Consider the following 20,479-nt stretch of genomic DNA (forward strand, 5'->3'; position numbering starts at 1 on the left):
TTTACCAAAAGACAAGTTCAAGAATGTTCATAGCAACACTATTCCTAATAGCCCTAATCGGGAAACGAGCCAAACGCCCATCAACAATAGAATGGAAGAACAAATAAATTGTAGCATATTCACAAAATTGAAATAAACCATGCCTAGATGCACTATATGGATGAGTCTCACAAACATAATGATGAATGAAGAAGCTAGATGAAAAAGAGTTCATATTGTATGATGCCATTTATATAAAGTTCAAAACCAATTAACACTAATCTAGGTGTTAAAAGTCAGGATAGTGATCACTCTTCAGAGGAGCAGTGACTGAGGGGAGGAGGGCTTATGAAATGCAGGTAATGTTCTTTTTCTTTTATCCGGGTACTTGCCACATTAGTATGTTCAGTTTGTTAAAAATCAGCATGTTTTACACTAATTTTTGCACATTTTCTTTTATTCTGTTATATTTAAATAAAAGATTCTTTAAAAACCAATGTTTTATTCTTGGGGGATTAACAGCATAGCATTTACACTGTAATTAATACTTTTAGCCTTCTTCTTATCCCTCCATATAAACAGAGACAGATAATAAACATAGGAGGCTTTGTTCTTTAAAAAGAATTTTTTTTCATTTCAATTTTGGGCTAAATGTCAATTTACAGAGTTCCATTCATCTCAATATAAGAAAATGTATTTTCAACTCTAGTTTCAAATCCTGTTGCAATCCATCTTCACCAAACAAAAGAATTAACCCTAGTCACCGCATATTTAGCTTTAAGTAAATATTTTAAATAAAACTACCGATAACTAGTTTTTGATTCCAACTGCATTGTCAGAGTCTACTAAAATTCTTCCCTTTTCTGCTACTTCATTAACTTCATATTCTTAACCTCAGAATGAATGAAGAAATCCTTAAAAACATTTAACTTAGGAAAACATGAAATGAGGATATACTTTCTAAGAGTAAAATTTCAAGCTCAATGACTTTCTCATTTTGCAATAGGATCTTTGCGCAAAATATTCTGCAGACCAATACATTTTTTTGGTCAGAATAATGAACTTTGAAAAATCAACACTTTTTCCATCTAAGAATTTCCAAGCCTTCCATTTGTAACTCAATATTAATTCATAACCATCAAGATTTAAATTGTTTTCTTTAAAAAGAGAGAATATGACGAAAACAAATACCTATGGATGATTCTATTTAAGACTATGTTTCCATTTCTTCTTTTGGAATATTTTATCACACATGAAAGAATAGCCTTGATATAAATATTTTATTAACTACAAGGAGGAAAGGGGCAAAGAGAAAACACAGACAAGCAGGAAATAAAAGTTTATCTAAAAGTTTCCTTTGCAAATTAATCCTCTGACAAAGATGACTTAGTGGAAAGAACAAATATCCTGAAGCACACTACAATACTGTTCCCAATAAACTTTATTTTGAAAGGCTATTTACTTTGTTAAGGGATGTTATCATTTATTTCCTTGGTTACCACGATGCTGTGATTACAACTTACTCTGTTTTGGAAAGCTATGCAACTTCCTTAAAAAGCTGCAGAGTACAGGTTTAAGGGAATAAAAGGTAACATGTATGATGCTCTTATTAATTTTAATGAGCATTAAGAACTTTCAAACACTGTGATTATGAATCGCAGCTGACAACTGATGAGAAGGCTTATAAATTTACTTTTTTTTTCCTTACCATAAATGTTGCTAATTTTTTTTAGCAACTGATATTAGAAATTCAAATATCTTCAAGATGAAATTTCCTGAGGAATTATGAATCTGGGTTCCAGAAGACCCGTGGACAGTGCTCCAGTGTCAGGTATGGCACCATTCAGGTAGAGACAATTTTACAAAGTCACTATTCCAGTGTTACTACTTTACCAAAAGTGACCAAGAAATCCAATTTAACTGGTATGATTAAGCATATTCATTTCATTCTCTTTTCTATAATGAACACCACCGAACCAATCTACTCTGAAGTTAGATAATATCAGCAAAAAACATGAAGCAATGATAATAAGCATTTGCAATCTCTTACTATATATAAAGATAAAACTGTTAAAATGTCATGCCCCCACTTTTTCCTATTGTTATAAATACCATGAAATACTGAACTCAGATCAGTGTGCAATAAGTAAGACCTATAAATATTTATCAAAACTAACTTTTAGTATCACCTTGTTTTAAGATTACAGAACTCAATGAATTTGGTTTTACTTTCAAAGAATGTTAAACTAAATTAGAGGAGTCAGAACTGTTCACCACACCTATTTGGATAATCAGGCAAAGTAGAGTTTTTAGTACAAATGTGCAGTTTGCTTTGTGCATGCTGTGATCACACCATTTTGACTTTGAATAAGGTTTTAGCTCCTAATTTTGCATTCTTCCTTTAAGTTTAATTTAAATAGGCATTTTAGGAACTAATTTGTAAGTAAGACAAATAGAATTAATGTGTCATCAGTCAGGTACTCTGGCTGTTATAATATTCAGAATTCGGGAACATATTCTGTGTCTCTCAGCGAGTCACTCAATTCTTCTTTATCAAAATATATTACAAATGTTTTAAAATCTTACATGTTTACAAAATGCTCTGCACCCTTCATATGTTGTGCTTCTGCCAGCTAGAACCTTTGAAGAGCAAAACCCAGCTGTGCTTGCATATCAGATGGTTACTGCAGTAAGTAGGCTGAAAAGTAACAGTTATGCTTTATATAGCTTATATGTTTTTTGTCTTTTTTAACCTTATTTTTATAATGAAATTTCTAGTTCCTGGGGTGATTAAAATGGTTAGACTTTTCTTCTAAGAAAGAAGAAACTTTGTGTTAAAAAATATTTTAATATAAAACTGTCTAGATTATATTAAGTTTATACTTTTGATTACTCCAGCTTTTTACATTAAGACAGTTACATTTTTATATAAATTTATATTCCTAATAAAAAAGTTTTTCTTATCCAGCAACGTTTTCATCACCGCGAAGACAAACATTTTGATGGGCAGTAAATGATGTATGTGTGTGTAATATTACTTACATCTTTAAAAGAGTAAAGTAAATAAATACAGCCATCTAAGGAACTAAAAACAATAAAGGAAAACAAATATAGATACCTAAGGAATTCTGCAAACTAATTTTTGATATATTCTACTGTCTAAACATATAATTATATGATATAGAAGCTTTAGTTTATCACTTCTCAATTGTCTGGTAGGAGTCTCAAACAACACACAGGAAGAGATATGAATTGAGAACTTAATTACCATAAATTTTTCATTTATATTCACTCTTGGAGGATAATTACATTACCATTAAAAACACACCTGATTCTAATTTCACTTATTTAACTTTAAAGGTCCTTGGTATTAGTAATGCATAATTATACAGATATAGGCTTATTGTGAATTTAATGATACAAATTTAATTGCTTCATTTTAATTTGTAGAAATTATATATGCCTAACATTTTCATTTCTCACAAATAATAAAATTACAATTAAAGTAGTCTTTACTAAAAATTCAAATAGAACTTTTTGGTCAGTATTTATGGCTTAATGTTCTTTTTTAAGGTAAAAAGAAAATGAAGAAAATTGTTAATCATGTTAAGTAGAAACTATTTTCTATTTTGACTTAAATATGAGAGATGGGAGTCACTCTACCTCACAAAGCAGTAAGTCAATGATGTGGAAGACCATGCAGAGTGGGAACTTGGCAGTAAAAAGAGTGAGAAACCACTGGGATGCATACATATGAGCTTCCAGGTTCAGATCAGAAAAATGGCCGTGCAGGTCCGGTAACTGCTCCTGAAAGTCAAAGTGGAAAATTGTGGGGGGAGGAACACTGAAGACGCCTCATTTCCTGCCACAACTGCGATTTATGACAAGCTTGCTATGATCACTCTCAATTTACTACAGCATTTGTTGACTTGTATATAACTACATAGAAGTGATGATAGGAGATGATAACTGGGCATATGACAGAGAACAAGAAAGACGTGTTATGAACAAATAACAAAGATCAACTCCTGCTCACTTGACTGTTCCTGTTTCTTGGGAAATGCTTGCTCTGACAGAACACCTGTGGTCTGGTGAATATCAGGACTCCACGGTCAAGTCACAGCACTCCATTCAGGGTTGAACTCCTAACTAGCCAAAAAAGAAATGTATCTTTTCTTTGAAGACCATTTAATATAAACATCATCTGGGTTCTATGATATTACTTCAGTACATTATGGTACTGAAGCCCAAAACATAACCGTACTTTTAACAGTCTATCTTCAATATATTAAAAATTACAAAGTACAGAAATTGTACAAGTATATAATATATAAAATTGGATGTCTCCTGGGAAAAATACTGGGAAAAAGAGGAAAAACCCTCTTTCCCCCTGACTTATACAAGTAAATGCTTTTCAAAAGCATGAAAGGCAAAGTATAAAGCATTAGCATAGCTATTCCCATAACTGAAAGACAAAGGCAAAGATATATAAAAGCCCACTTTAGTTTTGTTTTCATAAACAGACCACAGAAATAAAATTTTTGTACAAGATGCTCTTTGAAAAACACCCCAATGTACCCATCAGGTACTTTTAATGGGGTATTGAAGTGGTCATTCAGTTAACAGACAAAAGTGCTAACAGAAAATGTATTTGGGTTTCTTCATAGTACCATGAACATGCTATTCATTTATCAGGTACTTTTATTTGACTCTCAAAGCTCTTAAGAATACTGACCTTTGAAAAAATATGAACTTTTAAAAATGAAAGGTAAATGAAAGATAAAAAATGTGAAGAATCCCAAATATTTACTTGGAGGAATTAAATCTCTAAAAAAGAGCCCATTGCTTGTACTGTCCATAGTTATCAGATTCTTCTACACAGTCTTTTTCCCCCTCAATGCCCATTTGTCATTGTGCTTACAGTTCTTTTGACATCCTCCTCCCCCTTTATTTCTTCTTCACATTTCAGGTCTTCTACCCTCCTGTATTCCCTTCTCCTAATACAGCTGTCCTTAACCTCACTGCAAACTCTCTGCCTTCCACTTCCCTGTTCTAGCCTTTGTCTCCTATTGGTTTCACTTCCCCCTTAGACACCTACTGATCTCCTGACAAGTCATGTCAATAAGCTCCTACCAGTATCCTCTACTGCCACATCCCAGTAACCTTCCTCCCCAACCACTTTACTTTTCCCCAATATGGAATCAATTCAATCATGTATTTTCTTCACATTTCTCTTGGATTCCCAATACCTCTTATAGAGAAAGCCATATAAACATGTTGCACAGACCCATTACAAATTTAAGATTTACAACCTTAGGTGGAATTTCAAAGCTACTCAGTAATTCCTTTAACAGCACTAGACAATAATTTTGTCCTTGCTCACAATCTTTTTTATGACAGATATATAAAAGAATACCTATTTCTCATACATATAATTTACACATATACATTATGAAATAGTTAACAACATTGTTTGAGATCTGGAAATTACAGAGGAAAAAATTTAAAGTATGTCCCTACACTACAATATTTTAGGTGGTTTTTAATTTCATCAATATCTTTCTGTCTCTTTAAAGTGTTCTCTACATGTGGACCTAAATATGGTACTGGTGCTAATTAATATTGAGAAAAATCTTAAGTATTTCAGCTTTTATTATGTAAATATCTTCATTTATTTACAAATAATACTGGGAAATCTCTTTACTGACTTAATTCACCATATTCGCACTTCAAAGTGTATTAAGTTGAATATTTTAAATGGAAGACTATTTTTATAAATGGTCAAGTAGTTAAATAAATATTTTATGATATTAAGACCACCGTAGATATTGGTCAGAAACCAAATCCATTTACCTTTTCTGTAACTTTCCATTAATTTTCATAAACCATTATTTTTCAGTTTTATTGGACTTCCCCTATAAGTCAACAAATCCCTGAGTGATAAAACTTCCTAATGTTTATTTACCTGCATTAGTCTCTCCAACTGATAGAACTTGCAGTGAAGATCTTCAAAGTTGTTTTTGTAGAGGTCTCGTAAACCATAGTCATACATGATTTTCACCAAAACACAGAATGCTTGTTCCTCTGGCATCTACAGGAAAACATATACATACAGAACATGACTGAGTGGCATTTGACCAGAATGTCAGAAACATTCCTTCATGTTATTAGTCCCCTGTATTAGTGGTTGAAGGCCACTAGTGAATGAAATTCTCCAGAGCCAGCTTTCTGCAGTGACACAGGTAAAATCTGTGTTCCAAGTTTCAAGCTTCCCTACTTGAGATGAATTTCCCTCTTTTGCTAACTTTAATCACCTTGTCATTTACTCTTAAGCCATCTTAAAAATAGGTAATACAGTCAGATGATGTAAAAATTCAAAACAATTTAGAAGTATATAAAGGTTAAAAAAAGTCTCACTCCTCTCTATCCCTATATCCACTAATCCCTGTATCTGTCCCCCCAACCTCTTTTGCATAATCTCATTAACTACTCAATAATTTCTCATATATCCTGCCAGTGTTTCTTTATGCAAATAAAAGAATTACATTTATTTTACTTTTTCCCTTTCCTATATAAAAGATAGCATTCTAAATACATTGCTATGCACCTTGCTTTTCTCCCTCAATAATTTCCCAAAAGAGGGATTGCTGAGTCAAAGGATAAAATGCATTTTTTATTTTGATAGATAGTATGATACTGTCCTCCCAGAATCTTGATGTTGCTATTTTTCTGTCTATAAAAAGGTCTTCAGCTGTTTCAGAAGCTTATGAGCTTCTCTCATTAAGATTTAAATGACAAATAAAATCTGATATACCTTCCCAGATATTTTTATCTGAACAGAGAATAAAATCTGAAATCAAAAGAACCGATCTCTAAATTATGGTATCAATAAGCTGAAAGAATTTAGAGAGGGACATATTCAATATTTTAGGATTTGTACCAAGCAAACAGAAAAAGTTGTCCTTACTCAAGGTCCTAGGATGTAACTATTATGTAAACATTTACTTTAAATGTCACTTCTTTGAAAGTCTGACCTTGGCTGATTTCGGTATTTGACACATTTGTTAGACCAACTTCCTGCCTGAATAATTGAATCGAGTAGAGTTCTGTTTACCCACTTAGAAATGTAACTGTTTATTTAAGTTCCTATACAAACTGACCACTTCTGTTTTCTACTATAAACCATGAAATATGTAAATTAGTTAAATAAAATCTCCTAAAGTTAAATAAGTACAGTTAGCTGTTGTCATTTTGCTTCTCTAAATATTTGCTTATTTCTTTTTTACCTATGAGTTGGGGGCCTTGGCTTTGACCCCAGCTGTTCAAGTCAGCAGACATTTTTCAGTTTTTATGCAGTTATTTAGAACGTAAGCACACTGTATTTTTTACCCCTTTAGCAATTCTGTCATTGAAGCTTCAAGTGACACTAATGTGCACATGAACAGTCTACAATACTTCTTTTACTACCAAGTTATAAGCCTCTTTGTCTTCTCCCTGATTTCTACTAAAATGGCTATACAAAAATGCTGCCCGTAAGATATCTGTAACCAGCCCTAGAGAAACTAGTTCACTCAACTTTTCCCTCTTCCCAAGTAAGTGATGATTAGTTGAATATACAAGGTATAAAAGGGATTAACCTTTATTTCCTTGAATGTGGTGAGACCATTAAAACAAAAGTTTAAACACCCTTCAGCATTCATACACGCAGTCACTGAACATATAAGATGCAATGTACTGTTTGTTCTAGGCCCTGGATACAGAGGTAAAAGTAGAGTGCCTTCCCAAAGGACAAGGAAATAGGCAACTCTACTTGAGTCTGATACAGACACAGAAGTCGTGGAGTAGGGGAGGATGGGAGTGTGGAAGAGGTGTTAGATGTCGCTGCAGTTACAGTGCAAATAGAGGGATGGCTGGATATGAGCTTTATCAGGATAAACTATTTAAGAGAATGACAAATAGACATAAATTTCTGCTTTGCTTTTAGATATGGAGCTTAAATTTATTCCTATTCATTCAGTCACACTCATTCTCTCTCCCTCTCTCCGGGCACCCATCTCTGTCTCTATCTCTTGGTCCCCTTCCCCTCTCCCTCCACCACCTTCCCCATTCAACTGTCTGTCTCTCACACATATACAAACAATATATTTAATAAATGTTCTTTAAAAACAAAAGCATTTGAAAGTTTGAACTTGATCCCTAAAAATAAAACTGACAATCCCAGCCTATTTTTAAAAGTATATCTATATTTTGGGTGGGGGGCAGCCTTGGAGTTAGTATCCTTCAGGTCTAGCTTCAGCAATATAGCCAAGGTTTTGATTTTTAGTTAGTTCACGTGTTACATGAAAACAGTAGACTAAACCTACAAAATACCAGTCCAGCTGAGTAGAATCAATACTGACTATCTGTGAAGACTAAGGTCAGACATAATAAGCTCTTATGGGATCTCAGATACTACCTCAACACGAAAGTGACTAAAAATGAATCCCTGTGAAAACAGAAAAATGGTTGCTAACAAAATGAGTGAGAAAGTAATGGGAAATAGTTATAATCCTTTGGAAAGTGGAAATTCAACCTTCTCTTTCTGGTTTAAAGATGAAATGGGATCTATTTAGCATGTCTAATTAAGCTTCCCTTGGTATTTCTCTTTCTTCAATTAATGTATTCATTATTACTAGCAGCAAGCAGGGTGAGCACACAAAATTAGCAAAAATGTCAAAGATTTAAAAAATGAGAATATCTAAACATGTATAAAATATAGCTAGACAACAAATACCGATTGACATTTACACTGCAGAGAAAAAAGGAAGTTCACACATAGACTTATAATGGTGTTTTGCTTTGAAGGATAAGACAATGCATGTTTTTGAAATACACCTCAGTGAAGTGTCAATAACAGGGAGTGAAGGCTGAGCCTAGATTGATGATATTGTAAAACATAAGATATATGATAAAAACATACTTTGGAAATTATAAACAACAATCACTGGTGGCTACTAATGACTTCAATGATGGCAGAAAAACAACAATAAATTATAGCTTTGTTAATGCAAATAAATATAATACTAATAATTATAATAATAAGTTGGGTAATAGGGACCTAGCTGTAACGTTAGCAGTAGTTGGCCATTACCATAACTCATCAAATATAGAAAATAAATAAACTGGAGTTGAGAAGCAATGCTCAACAACACACCATTATATGCTATTTCCATCAGATAAAACAGACTAAAAAGTATAGATAACAGTTAAATGTGGCAAAATAATTAGTATTTACCACTTTCTGTTTTTAATAGATGTAATTTTAAGTTTATATCATTTAATTTTTCCCAGCTTTATTGAGATATAATTGACATACAACATTGTGTAAGTTTAAGGTGTACAAAGTGATGATTTTATTTATTTATATATACATATATCACCTCACATAGTTACGATGTTTTTTATGATGAGAATTTTTGTCTTTTTTGTGGTAAGCAATTTTCAAATATACAATACAGTATTGTCAACTACAGTTACTATGCTGTACATTACATCCCCTGAACTTATTAATCTAATAACTGGAAGTTTGTACTCTTTCACCACACTCACCCATTTCCCACATCTCCCACACCATCAACCTCCTCTTTGTCTTTTTTTGTTTTTTTAAATTTTGTGGCCACGCCACAGGGCCTGTGGGATCTTAGTTCCCCTACCAGGGAGCAAACCCATGCCCCCTGCAGTGGAAGCATGCAGTCAACCATTGGACCACCAGGGAAGTCCCAACCATCAACAAACGTTTTTAGTTTCCACATATAAGTGAGATCATACATGTCTTTCTCTGACTGACTTACTTCACTTAGCATAAAGCCCTCAAGGTTCATCCATGTTGTCACAAATAACAGAATTTCCTTTTTATGGCTAAATAGTATTCCCCTATATATATATATATACCACATTTTCTTTATCCATCCATCACTCAATAGACACTTAGATTGTTTCCATGTGTCACTATTGCAACTAATGCTGCAATGAATGTGGGGTGAAGACATCTCTTTGAGTTAGTGTCTTTATTTCCTTTGAATAAATACTCAGAAGTGGAATTGCTGGATCAAATGGTAGTTCTATTTTTGACTCTTTGAGGAACCTCCATACTGTTTTCCACAGTAGCTGCACCAATTCACATTCCCACCAACAGTGCACAAGGGATCCCTATTCTCCATATCCTCCCAACACTTGTTAATTCTTGTCTTTTTGATGATAGCTATTCTAACAGGTGTAAGGTGATATTTTGTTGTGGTGTTAATTTGCACTTCACTAATGATTGGTGATATTGAGCACTTTTTCATGTACCTGATGGCCATCTGTATGTCCAGAAAAAAAGTTTTCAACCTTTCACCATTGAGTATGTTAGCTGCTGGCTTGTCATATATGGCCTTTATTATGTTGAGGTACGTGTCATCTATACCCAGTATGTTGACAGCTTTTCTCACACATGGATGTTGAATTTTGTCAAATGCTTTTCTGCATCTATTGAGACGATTATATGTGATTTTATTAATGTGATACATAACTTTTATGACTTGCATATGTTGAACCATCCTTGCATCCCAGGGATGAATCCCATTTGATCATGGAATATGATCCTTTTAATGTGTTCAATTTAGTTTGCCAGTATTTTTGTTGAGAACTTTTGAATGTCATCAGGGATGTTGGCTTACAGTTTTCTTTTCTTGTAGTATCCTTCTCTGGTTTTGGTATCAGGGTAAAGCTTGCCTTGTAAAATGAGTTTGGGAGTTTTCCCTCCTTTTCAATTTTTCTGGAAGAGTTTGAGAAAGATTGGTACTAATGCTTCTTAAAATGTTTGGTTTTAATGTTTGGTAGTATGCACCAGTGAAACCATCTTGTCCCAGGCTTTTATTTGTTGGGGGAGTTTTGACTCTTGATTTAATCTCCTTACTTGTTACTGGTCTATTCAGATTTTCTATTTCTTGAGTCTTGTGTGTTTCTAGAAATTTATTCATTTTTTCTAGGTTATCCAATTTGTCGGTGTATAATTTTTCACAGTAGTCTCTTACGATCCTTTGTACTTCTGAGGTATCAGCTGTAATGTCTCCTCTTTTTAAATAATTTTATTTATTTGCACCCTCTTTTTTTCTTAGTTAATCTAGCTAAAAGTATATAATTTTGCTTATCTTTTCAAAGAATCAACTCAGTTTTGTCAATCTTTCCCATTGTTTTTCTATTCTCTACTTTATTTATTTGTCTTATAGCCTTTATTATTTCCTTCCTTCTACTAACTTTGGTCTTAGTCTGTACTACTTTTTCCAGTTCCTTGAGGTGTAAAGTTAGGTTGTTCATTTGAGATATTTCTCTTTTCCTGATGTATGCATTTGTCACTATAAGATTCCCTCTTAGAACTCCCTTTGCTGCTTCCTATAAGTTTTGATATGTTGTGTTTCTATTTTCACTTGTCTCAAGATTTTTTTTTTCTGCGATACGTGGGCCTCTCACTGTTGTGGCCTCTCCCATTGCGGAGCACAGGCTCCGGTAGCGCAGGCTCAGCGGCCATGGCTCACGGGCCCAGCTGCTCTGTGGCATGTGGGATCTTCCCGGACCGGGGCATGAACCCATGTCCCCTGCATCGGCAGGCGGACTCTCAACCACTGCGCCACCAGGGGAGCCCAAGATATATATTTTTAAATTTCTCTTTTTTCATCCATTGTATGTTCAGCAGTGTGTTTTTAATTTGCACACATTTGTGAATTTTCCAGCTTTCGCCCTGTTACTAGCTTCTAGTTTCATAACACTGTGGTTGTAAAAGATACTTTATATAACTTCTATCTCAAATTTGTTGAGACTTTTTCTGTGACCTAACATGTGATCTATCCTAGAAAATGTTCCATGTGTGCTTGAGAAGAATGTGTTGCTGCTGGTGGATGGACTGTTCTGTGTATATGTTAGGTCTATTTGGTCTACAGTACTGCTAAAATCTGCTGTTTCCGTATTGATTCTCTGCCTGGATATCTATCCATTGTTGAGAGTGGGGTACTGAAGTACCCAAATATTACTGTATTGCTATTTATTTCTTCTTTTAGTTATGTTTCTATTTGCTTTATATATTTAGGTGCTCTGAACATACAGGTGAGTGCATACAAATTTTATAATTTGTTATATCTTCTTGATGGTTTGACTCCTTTAACATTATACAACTTTCTTCTTCTGTTTTGAACATTTTTACCTTAAAGTCTATTTTGTCTGATATAAGCCTATAGCTACCTCTACTTTCTTTTGGTTATCACTTACTTGAAATATCTTTTTCTACCCCTTCACTCTCAGTCTTTGTGTGTCCTTAAAGCTAAAGTGAGACTCTTTAGGCAGTATACCATTGGATCCTGCTTCTTTTTTTCCTTTGTCCAGTCAGCCATTCCACATCTTTTGATTAAATAATTTATCCATTTAAAGTATTATTGATAGATAAGGACTCACTATTAACATTTTGTTAATTGTGTTCTTTTTTGTAAATCCTTTGCTCCTTGCTTCCGCTCTTACAGTCTTCCTTTGTGATTTGATGATCCTTTGTAACGGTATGCTTTGATTCTCTTTTCTTTGATGAATCTACTGTCTGTTTTTGTTTTATGGTTAACAAGAGTCTTACATAAAACATCTTATAGTTATAACATCCTATTTTAAGTTGATAACAACTTAACTTTGATAGCATACAAAAACTTCATACTTTTATTTCTTCCCACCTCACACTTTAAGTTACTGATGTTACTTACAGTTTACATCTTTTTTATATATATTGTGATAAAAATTGCTGTAGTTGAGGTTATTTTTAATACACTTGTTTTGTAACTTTTTTTTTTTTTTGCAGTATGTGGGCCTCTCACTGTTGTGACCTCTCTCGTTGCAGAGCACAGGCTCCGGACGCACAGGCTCAGCAGCCATGGCTCACGGGTCCAGCTGCTCTGCGGCATGTGGGATCTTCCTGAACCGGGGCATGAACCTGTGTCCCCTGCATCGGCAGGCGGATTCTCAACCACTGTGCCACCAGGAAAGCCCATGTTTTGTAACTTTTTAAAAAGAGTTGTAAATGAATTATGTACTACCATTATGTATTAGAGAATCTGACTTTAACTGTGTATTTACCATTACCAGTGAATTTTACACATTCATGTTTTTATGATGTTAATCAGCATCCTTTTATTTCAGCTTGAAGAATGCCCTTTAGTATTTCTTGAAAGGCAGGTCTAGTGATGATGAACTCCCTCAGCTTTTGTTTGTTTGGGAAAGTCTTTATCTCTATTTCATTTACAAAGGACAGCTTTACCAGGTATAGTATTCTTGGTTGACAGTTTTTTTCTTTCACTATTTTGAATATATCATCCCACTTCTTCCTGGTCTACAGTGTTTCTATTGAGAAACTAAATAGTCTTATGACTCTGTAAATAGTCTTATATACGATGAGTAGCTTTTCTCTTGCTGCATTCAAAATTCTTTGTCTTCAGTTTCTGGCAATTTAAATATAATGTGTCTTGGTGCAGCCCTTTTCAGATTCTAACCACTGAGGTCTTTTGGGCCTCATAAATCTGGAAGTTCATTCTCCCCCTAAGTTTGGGAAGTTTTCGTTCATTATTGCTTTAAATAGATTTCTGTCCCCTTCTCTTTCTCTTTTATTTCTAGGATTCCCATAATGTACAGATTGCTTAATTTGATAGTATCCAATAAGTCTTTCTCCACTTTTTTTCTTTTTGTTCCTCTGACTTGTATTTCAAATGACCTACCTTCTAGTTCACTAATTCTTTCTTATGTTTGGCTGAGTGTGTTGTAGCTCTCTATTGAAGTCATCAGTTCTGTCATTGTATTTTTCAGATCTAGGATTTCTATCTGTTTGACATTTCTATTGTTTTGTTGAACTTGTTTTTTTCATCACTGCTTTCCTAACTTCATTTAGTTGTCTGTGTGTCCTTGTAGTTCACCAAACTTCTTTTAGAGGATTATTCTGAATTCTCTGTCAAATAGTTCATAGATCTCTATTTCTTTAGAGTCAGTTATCTGATCTTTATTGGTTTCCTTTGGTAATGTCATGTTTACCTGATTGTGCATGATCCTTGATCCTCTGCATTGCTATCTGCACATTTGAGTAAGCAGTCTCCCTCTTACAGACATTACAGGTTTGCCGTGGCATGGAAAGACCTTCACCAGTTAGCTCAGTTTGGAATAATGCTGGTAGCATCCATGGGGAAAAGCAGGACTTGATCTCAAAGTCTTTAGTTGGGAGAGGCCACTGTTCATGCTCTGAGGTTGGGGTAGGGAGTGGTGGTGACACTGGGTTGGCTCTGTGGTTAGGTGGGCCTGCTGGTTGGGATCCGCATACAATCAGGGCCATTGGGTGAACTCGCTGATTGGGTGGGGCTGCTGGCTGTGCTCCATGGTCAGATTGGCCACTAGCGGGGCTCTGCAATCACCTCTGGATAGGCAAGTTCACAGGCTATGTTCCCTGGCAGGGTGGCACCATTGGGTAGACTCTACAATTAGGAAGAGCTATGGACTGAGTTCTGCAATAGCTCCTGGTTGGATGAGGTATCAGGTTGTGCTCCCCACCAGATGGTGCCACTGGCTGGACTCTGTTTAGGTGGGGCCACAGGCTGTGCTTCGAAGTTGGGCAGGACCACAGGCTTGGCTTCATGATCAGATAGGCTGTTGGCTGTGTTCCACTGTTGGGCAAGATAACAGAATGGGCTCTCTAATCAAGAAGGGCTTCCAGCTATATCACACAGCTGGGTGGGGCTAAAGACTTCGCTGTGTGGTCAGGTAGGGTTACTATCCAGGCTCCTTGACTAGATGAGGCCGCAGGCTGTGTTTAGCAATTAGGCAGGACTGTAGGCTCGGTTTCATGGCTTGATGGTACTATAGGCTGGGCTCTGAGGCTGCCCAGGGTGACTCTTCAGGCTACCTGGTTATGCAGGGGCAGAGGCTATGCCTAACAGTTGGGCAGGGCTGCTACCTTGGCTTTCTGACTGAGCAGGGCTATAAGATGGGATCTGCAGCTGCTCCGGTTCTCTGGACAAACTTCCTAGAAGGTCAGGACTGAAGCCTAAACTGGCAATTGTGTGGGGCCTGTGAATTTGCGTCCCTGCCTGGGCAGGGCAGTAGAACAGGCTCTACAGACATTATGCCCCACTGACAGAGGATCTAAATCCAGCAGAACTGCCAAAAGCCTGGACTTAATCCCCTGGCTGCACTCTTTTTGTACCAGATACAAAATAAGACTCTACACTTATAATACAAGGTATTCAATATTCATAAAAACCCTAGAAGGATGATAATATTATTTTCACTTTATATTATAAATGAAGAAACTGAAGCTCAGGAAACTTGTCCAAGGTCATGTAACTTGAAAGGTATTAAACCACAATTCAAATTCATAGTTGTGCTTTTTACTATCCTTTGAAGGAGTTCAGCTTTGAAAGGGCAAAGAAACCTGAGAGAGCTAAATGGGAGGATCAAAAGAGGATTTTTTTTTTAAGGTAAAATGTCTTGAGTATATTTATAGGACACAAAGAGAAGATGCTGGGTAATGGCTCCAAAGCACTGATGCAAGAATTAACAGAGAACAGGAAAACCTCTTGGATTTATAAGGAAAAAGTGATTTGGGAATACAGAAGGGCTTATTTAAAATATACTAAAACTCTTATTGTAAAGAATCACTATAAGATAACGTGATGTATCTGTCTAGCATCCCATCTCCCTATCATCTGATGTCAAAATCTCCTTTCTTTTAGGAAAACCATTCCATTTTTCAGGAGGAGTTGATCCAGTTCACTGTCAGCACTGAGGTGGACTCAAGACTGGGCCAGCCCAACCAGATACCTTACCTTCCTGCCCTTAGTAGTTGATTCAAGGATGGCAGATTCCCAAGGCAGGCCAACCAGAATCCTTCAGGGTTTTTGTTTGCTTATTTGTTTTGTTTGTTTGTTTGTTTGTTTAAGTACAGGAGCTATAGCAAAAGATGATCCCTTTTAAATGAAGTTGTAAAACTGAAAGGATATGAAGCCGGGCCAGTCTGCAGCCAGGCTGCCCACTTTGTGGCCTGCCCATATAAGTTAAGGCAAGAAAATTTAAGCAGAACAGAGATACAGAGACACAGATTTCTGATGACAAAGTATGAACTCTGGAATCCAACCATATCAAAAGCATCTCTGCTCTGGACTTCCCAGTTATGTGAGCCAATATATTTCCTTTTTAATTTAAACTACTTTTAGTTAATGTTACGTCACATGTAGCAGAAAGATTCCTAAATAATATAATGGCACAAATATTTTCACTTATATATACATATAAAGACACTAGGAAGCCTCTATTTTGTTACCTTGGACTCTGTAGAATCCTTATTTTCAGGAAAACTAAGAAGTAGCTCTGCTTCTCATTTCTGATGCCCACTGGTTAAATCTTATCTGAAACTTGTCTTTTTTGGGGGGAAGCATTTAAAGATCTGTAATTTTTAAACCTTATATTATTTTGAAATATGGCACACAGAAGAATATATAAAAGTTAAATTTATACTTCAATGAATATACAATTATGAAGTAAAAACAGATTAAGAACTAGAGTACTGTTAATACTCCTGAAGATCCCTATGTGTCCTCACCCAGTCACGACTCCCAATTTCTCCTCAGAGAAATCGCTGTCCTGATTTGAACAGTAATCACTTCACTGGTATTATTTATATTTTCCATGCATGGAGCATCCTAAAATAGAGTTTACTTTTGTCTGTTATTGAATTATACTAAAATGGAATCATACCAAATGATACCAATAATTTGCTTTCTTACTAAACATTATGTTTGTATGATTCATTCACATTAGCCTACGTAGTATGAAACGTTTCTTTACTTGCTGTATAGTGTTCCACAAAATGAATATACCAAATTTATCCATTTTAATTTCTAATTATAATTCTAATATTAGACATTATAATAGTGGGCATTTGAGTTGTTCATATATCTAGGAGTGGAGCTGTCTGGTATGCATATCTTTATCAGATAAAAGCCAAACTGGTTTCCAAACGAGTTGTGCCTGGTTACAGTTTTTGAAAAAAAACAATACTTTTAAACATTCTGGGTTATCCAAAAATAATGCTTTTTGCAGTTGGAAAGCTTCCATACATGTTGATATTAGTTTACATAGAGTGATTTAACCTTAAAAAGGAGCATAATTTTCTGAAAGTCTAAAAAAGTATATGTTCAATTAAAAAAAAAACCTTAAAGCTGCTTGACAATAAATATGTGAGAGAAATATATTGGGGTTAAAAATTATCTAAAATATTTTATATGATTCTTAGCATAAATGAAATATATGAGGACATTATTTATTACACTAATAATATAATGATGATATTACTGATAATTATTACATATTTAACTTCAAAGGCAGATAAACACTATAATGGTTACAAGCAATCTGTGCTGTAACAGTTTTTGCAAACTGTAAATGATAAATCTCTTATAATTCCATCAATAGATATAACAGCATCTATGTGATAAACACTTAATTCTTCCACTGCTTAAACTACTACAAGTTACAAAGCTATTATCAAAGCTTCTGGAAATTTCCAAGCACCAGGAGAAGATACTTATTTCTTAAAACTATCTAGACATGGAAAAACTTTAAAATTCTAAATTTTTGTTCTTGATCCTACTTTCATTTTTGGTCTTTCTTTCCTCTTAGGCAGTGAATGTGAAATATAAATGACCATGGGTGAGGAAAAGACAGCATCCCAAAAAGAAGCAGGTCCTGACAATGATTAATATGGAGTTGCCAAAGGATGTCTGGCAGCAAAAAGAAGCAATAGCTTATGTAACTGATAAAAAATTAGTCAGTAAGACCCTAATAACATATCTCCCTGGAACCCGAGATAGTGTATTTGATGAATTGTTTAAGCTAGAGTGTATTCTTCTACCTATTTAAACCACAGAGGCAAAATTAAATATGGATAAGAAAAAATTACAGTTAACTTCTCTTATTTAAATTGGTTAATGGATGGGTTGGTCAGTCAATGAAATATGCTGATTAACAGAATTATCACATATACTTTTAATTAAAAATTACAATATAAGATTTTTTTCATTAACACTGAATATCAGTTCATCTTTCCTCCAGGATTCTGAAGGCATTTCTATATTTCCAGTTATTTTTACAAGCCATGGCAACAACTGCATAGTTCTATTAATGTAGAAAGTGTAGAAACTAAACTGAATTTCTATTCATCTTGTCACATACTTTGGAGGTAATTTTGTTGTATATGTTTACAATGGCCGACTTTCCATGACCCTTGTAATAGGACAGTAGATAATGTAAAAAAAAAATCTGGGTTATTTGAGTTTCCTAGTTATTTGAATCACTGCCTCTCTTTTTTTTCGGGGAGGAAGTATGTCCAGAGAAATATGAACTTACAGTTAACTAAACTTCTGTTAAGTCTCAGAACAGATTTCCTGGAGTGATATTCTTCTCACTGAAGTTTAATCAATATATTATAATGTGTTTAATGGGGCTACAGGTCTAAAATGCTAAACTGTGACATATTCAAAGATTACTTTGTGGAAGATAAAGCTTCACTATCCATGGCTTGGACATCAGCTGCTCGTCAGAATGATCATAAAATCTCCTTTTAGACGAATGGTGGTTATGAAACTTGGTGAACACGTCTATGTCACTGTTTATAGTCTCCAGCCCCCTGTGGTAGGGACCTGACTATTCTAACTACTAGGTGGGTTTAGTAATAGAACAAAGGCTCCAAGAATTTGTGACTATAAAGTACTTGATTATCACAAGAAATCTGAAGAACATGGGCTGTGGAGATGACAAAAAAAAGGACAGCAAGGAGAAGATCAAAAAGACCATAAACAGATAACGATGCCACAGAGAAAGAAGTCAAAGTTAAAGTGAATAATCACAATAGAACCACCATATAGTATTAGTATCATTAAAATCAAATGATCAGCATTAGGACCACGAGTCTATTATAATTGTTCTTCGTTTCCAGAATGCAAACCTAAAAGAAATGCTTTTGTTTTAAACTTGCTGGACCTCTCTGCTGCATTTGACATTATACAATGCTGCTTCTCTGTTGAAAATCCAGAAATTCTTCAAGGATTCCTCTTCCTCATCAGCCCTCTAAATATCTGGCATTCCTGGGATCTATTCTGTTCTTCTTCTTCTATTTATTCTTCTTATATGGTCTAATCCACTCTCATGATTTCAGCTTTGATTCCTCCCCCAGTGTCAGTCTCCAGTAAACAGTTGGTTGCTGGACAGCTTTACTCAGATATCCCCAAAATACCACCTCCGCCAAATTTCAAAACAAAATTCATCATCAACTCCTAACCTTTCTTCTCCATTCAATCTCAATGGACGTGTTTTCTATCTCAGCTCAAAATACCATACTTCATCCAGTCACCTAAGCAAGAAAACTAGACATGTTACCTTTGACCCTTCCTTTGTCAATCCATCCATGAAACCTACCAATTTTGCCTCCTGCATGTTTTTAGATATTTTTAAAAATAAATTTATGTATGTATTTATTTATTTTTGGCTGCATTGGGTCTTCATTGCTGCGTGCAGGCTTTCTCTAGTTGCGGCGAGCAGGGGCTGCGCTTCGCTGCGGTGCGCGGGCTTCTCATTGCGGTGGCTTCTCTTGTTGCAGAGCACCAGCTCTAGGTGCATGGGCTTCAGCAGCTGTGGCACGCAGGCTCAGTAGTTGTGGCTCGCAGGCTCTAGAGCACAGGCTCAGTAGCTGTGGCGCACGGGCTTAGTTGCTCCGCGGCATGTGGGATCTTCCCAGACCAGGGCTCGAACCCGTGTCCCCTGCATTGGCAGGTGGACTCTTAACCACTGCGCCACCAGGGAAGTCCCCTCCTGCATGTTTTTAATTGTTTTTTTCTCTGGGTCTCAACATCTCTCATTTAGATTGATGTTTCCTAACTGGTCTCTCTGCTATTGCCTGCTTCCTTCAGTTCAGCTCTCTACATGGATATAATAATTTATCTGAAGTGTACATCTGATTGTCATTCCCTTGCTTCGAACTGATCAATGGCTCCTCATTAGCTTTAGCATAAAGCCCACATTTCTTGACATTATTAAAAAGTCTTCATAATTTGGTCCCTGCCCATATGACCATTTTTACCTCATACCTCTCTCTGCATACAATTTCTATAGCAACAGTAAAGGAACTATCATTTCATACTGTTCCCTTTATATGCTGTGCCCTTTGTGTTTCCATACATTTGCTCATGTTGTTCCTTTTCTCTACCAATCTCTTCTTCCTCTCTTACCCAGCTCACCTCCCCCAACCTCAATTATTTATGTCCTGGCAAAGCTACCACCTCCTCTAGAAAGTCTTTTCTGAAAGTTCTGGCAGAGCTGAGTTGGATAATTCTCCTCTCTATTCTCTTATTCTGTGCATCGCTTTCACTTAGCACACTGTAAGTTCCTCTACAGTGATCATCACAAAAATCAGCAC

The 20,479-nt window shown here is 35.4% G+C and overlaps 1 protein-coding gene across 4 annotated transcripts in view; it reads right to left on the reverse strand.

The window, feature by feature from the left end:
- RABGAP1L (RAB GTPase activating protein 1 like) overlaps nucleotides 1–20,479 on the reverse strand; it is a 668,427-nt gene that overhangs the window by 226,555 nt on the left and 421,393 nt on the right. For all 4 annotated transcript variants that reach the window (XR_003005040.1, XR_003005039.1, XM_024758766.1 and 1 more), the window contains exons 16-17: nucleotides 5,945–6,070; nucleotides 3,643–3,786 (exon numbers count right to left, since the gene is read on the reverse strand). Coding sequence is in view for 2 of the 4 variants with exons in the window: in XM_024758766.1 (XP_024614534.1) it covers nucleotides 3,643–3,786; nucleotides 5,945–6,070 (270 nt within the window). In the remaining 2 variants the exon portion in view is untranslated. The remainder of the gene's footprint in view (nucleotides 1–3,642; nucleotides 3,787–5,944; nucleotides 6,071–20,479) is intronic.

The sequence above is a fragment of the Neophocaena asiaeorientalis genome, unplaced genomic scaffold (genome assembly GCF_003031525.2).
Source record: "Neophocaena asiaeorientalis asiaeorientalis breed wild unplaced genomic scaffold, Neophocaena_asiaeorientalis_V1.1 scaffold182, whole genome shotgun sequence".
Taxonomy (NCBI): domain Eukaryota; kingdom Metazoa; phylum Chordata; class Mammalia; order Artiodactyla; family Phocoenidae; genus Neophocaena; species Neophocaena asiaeorientalis.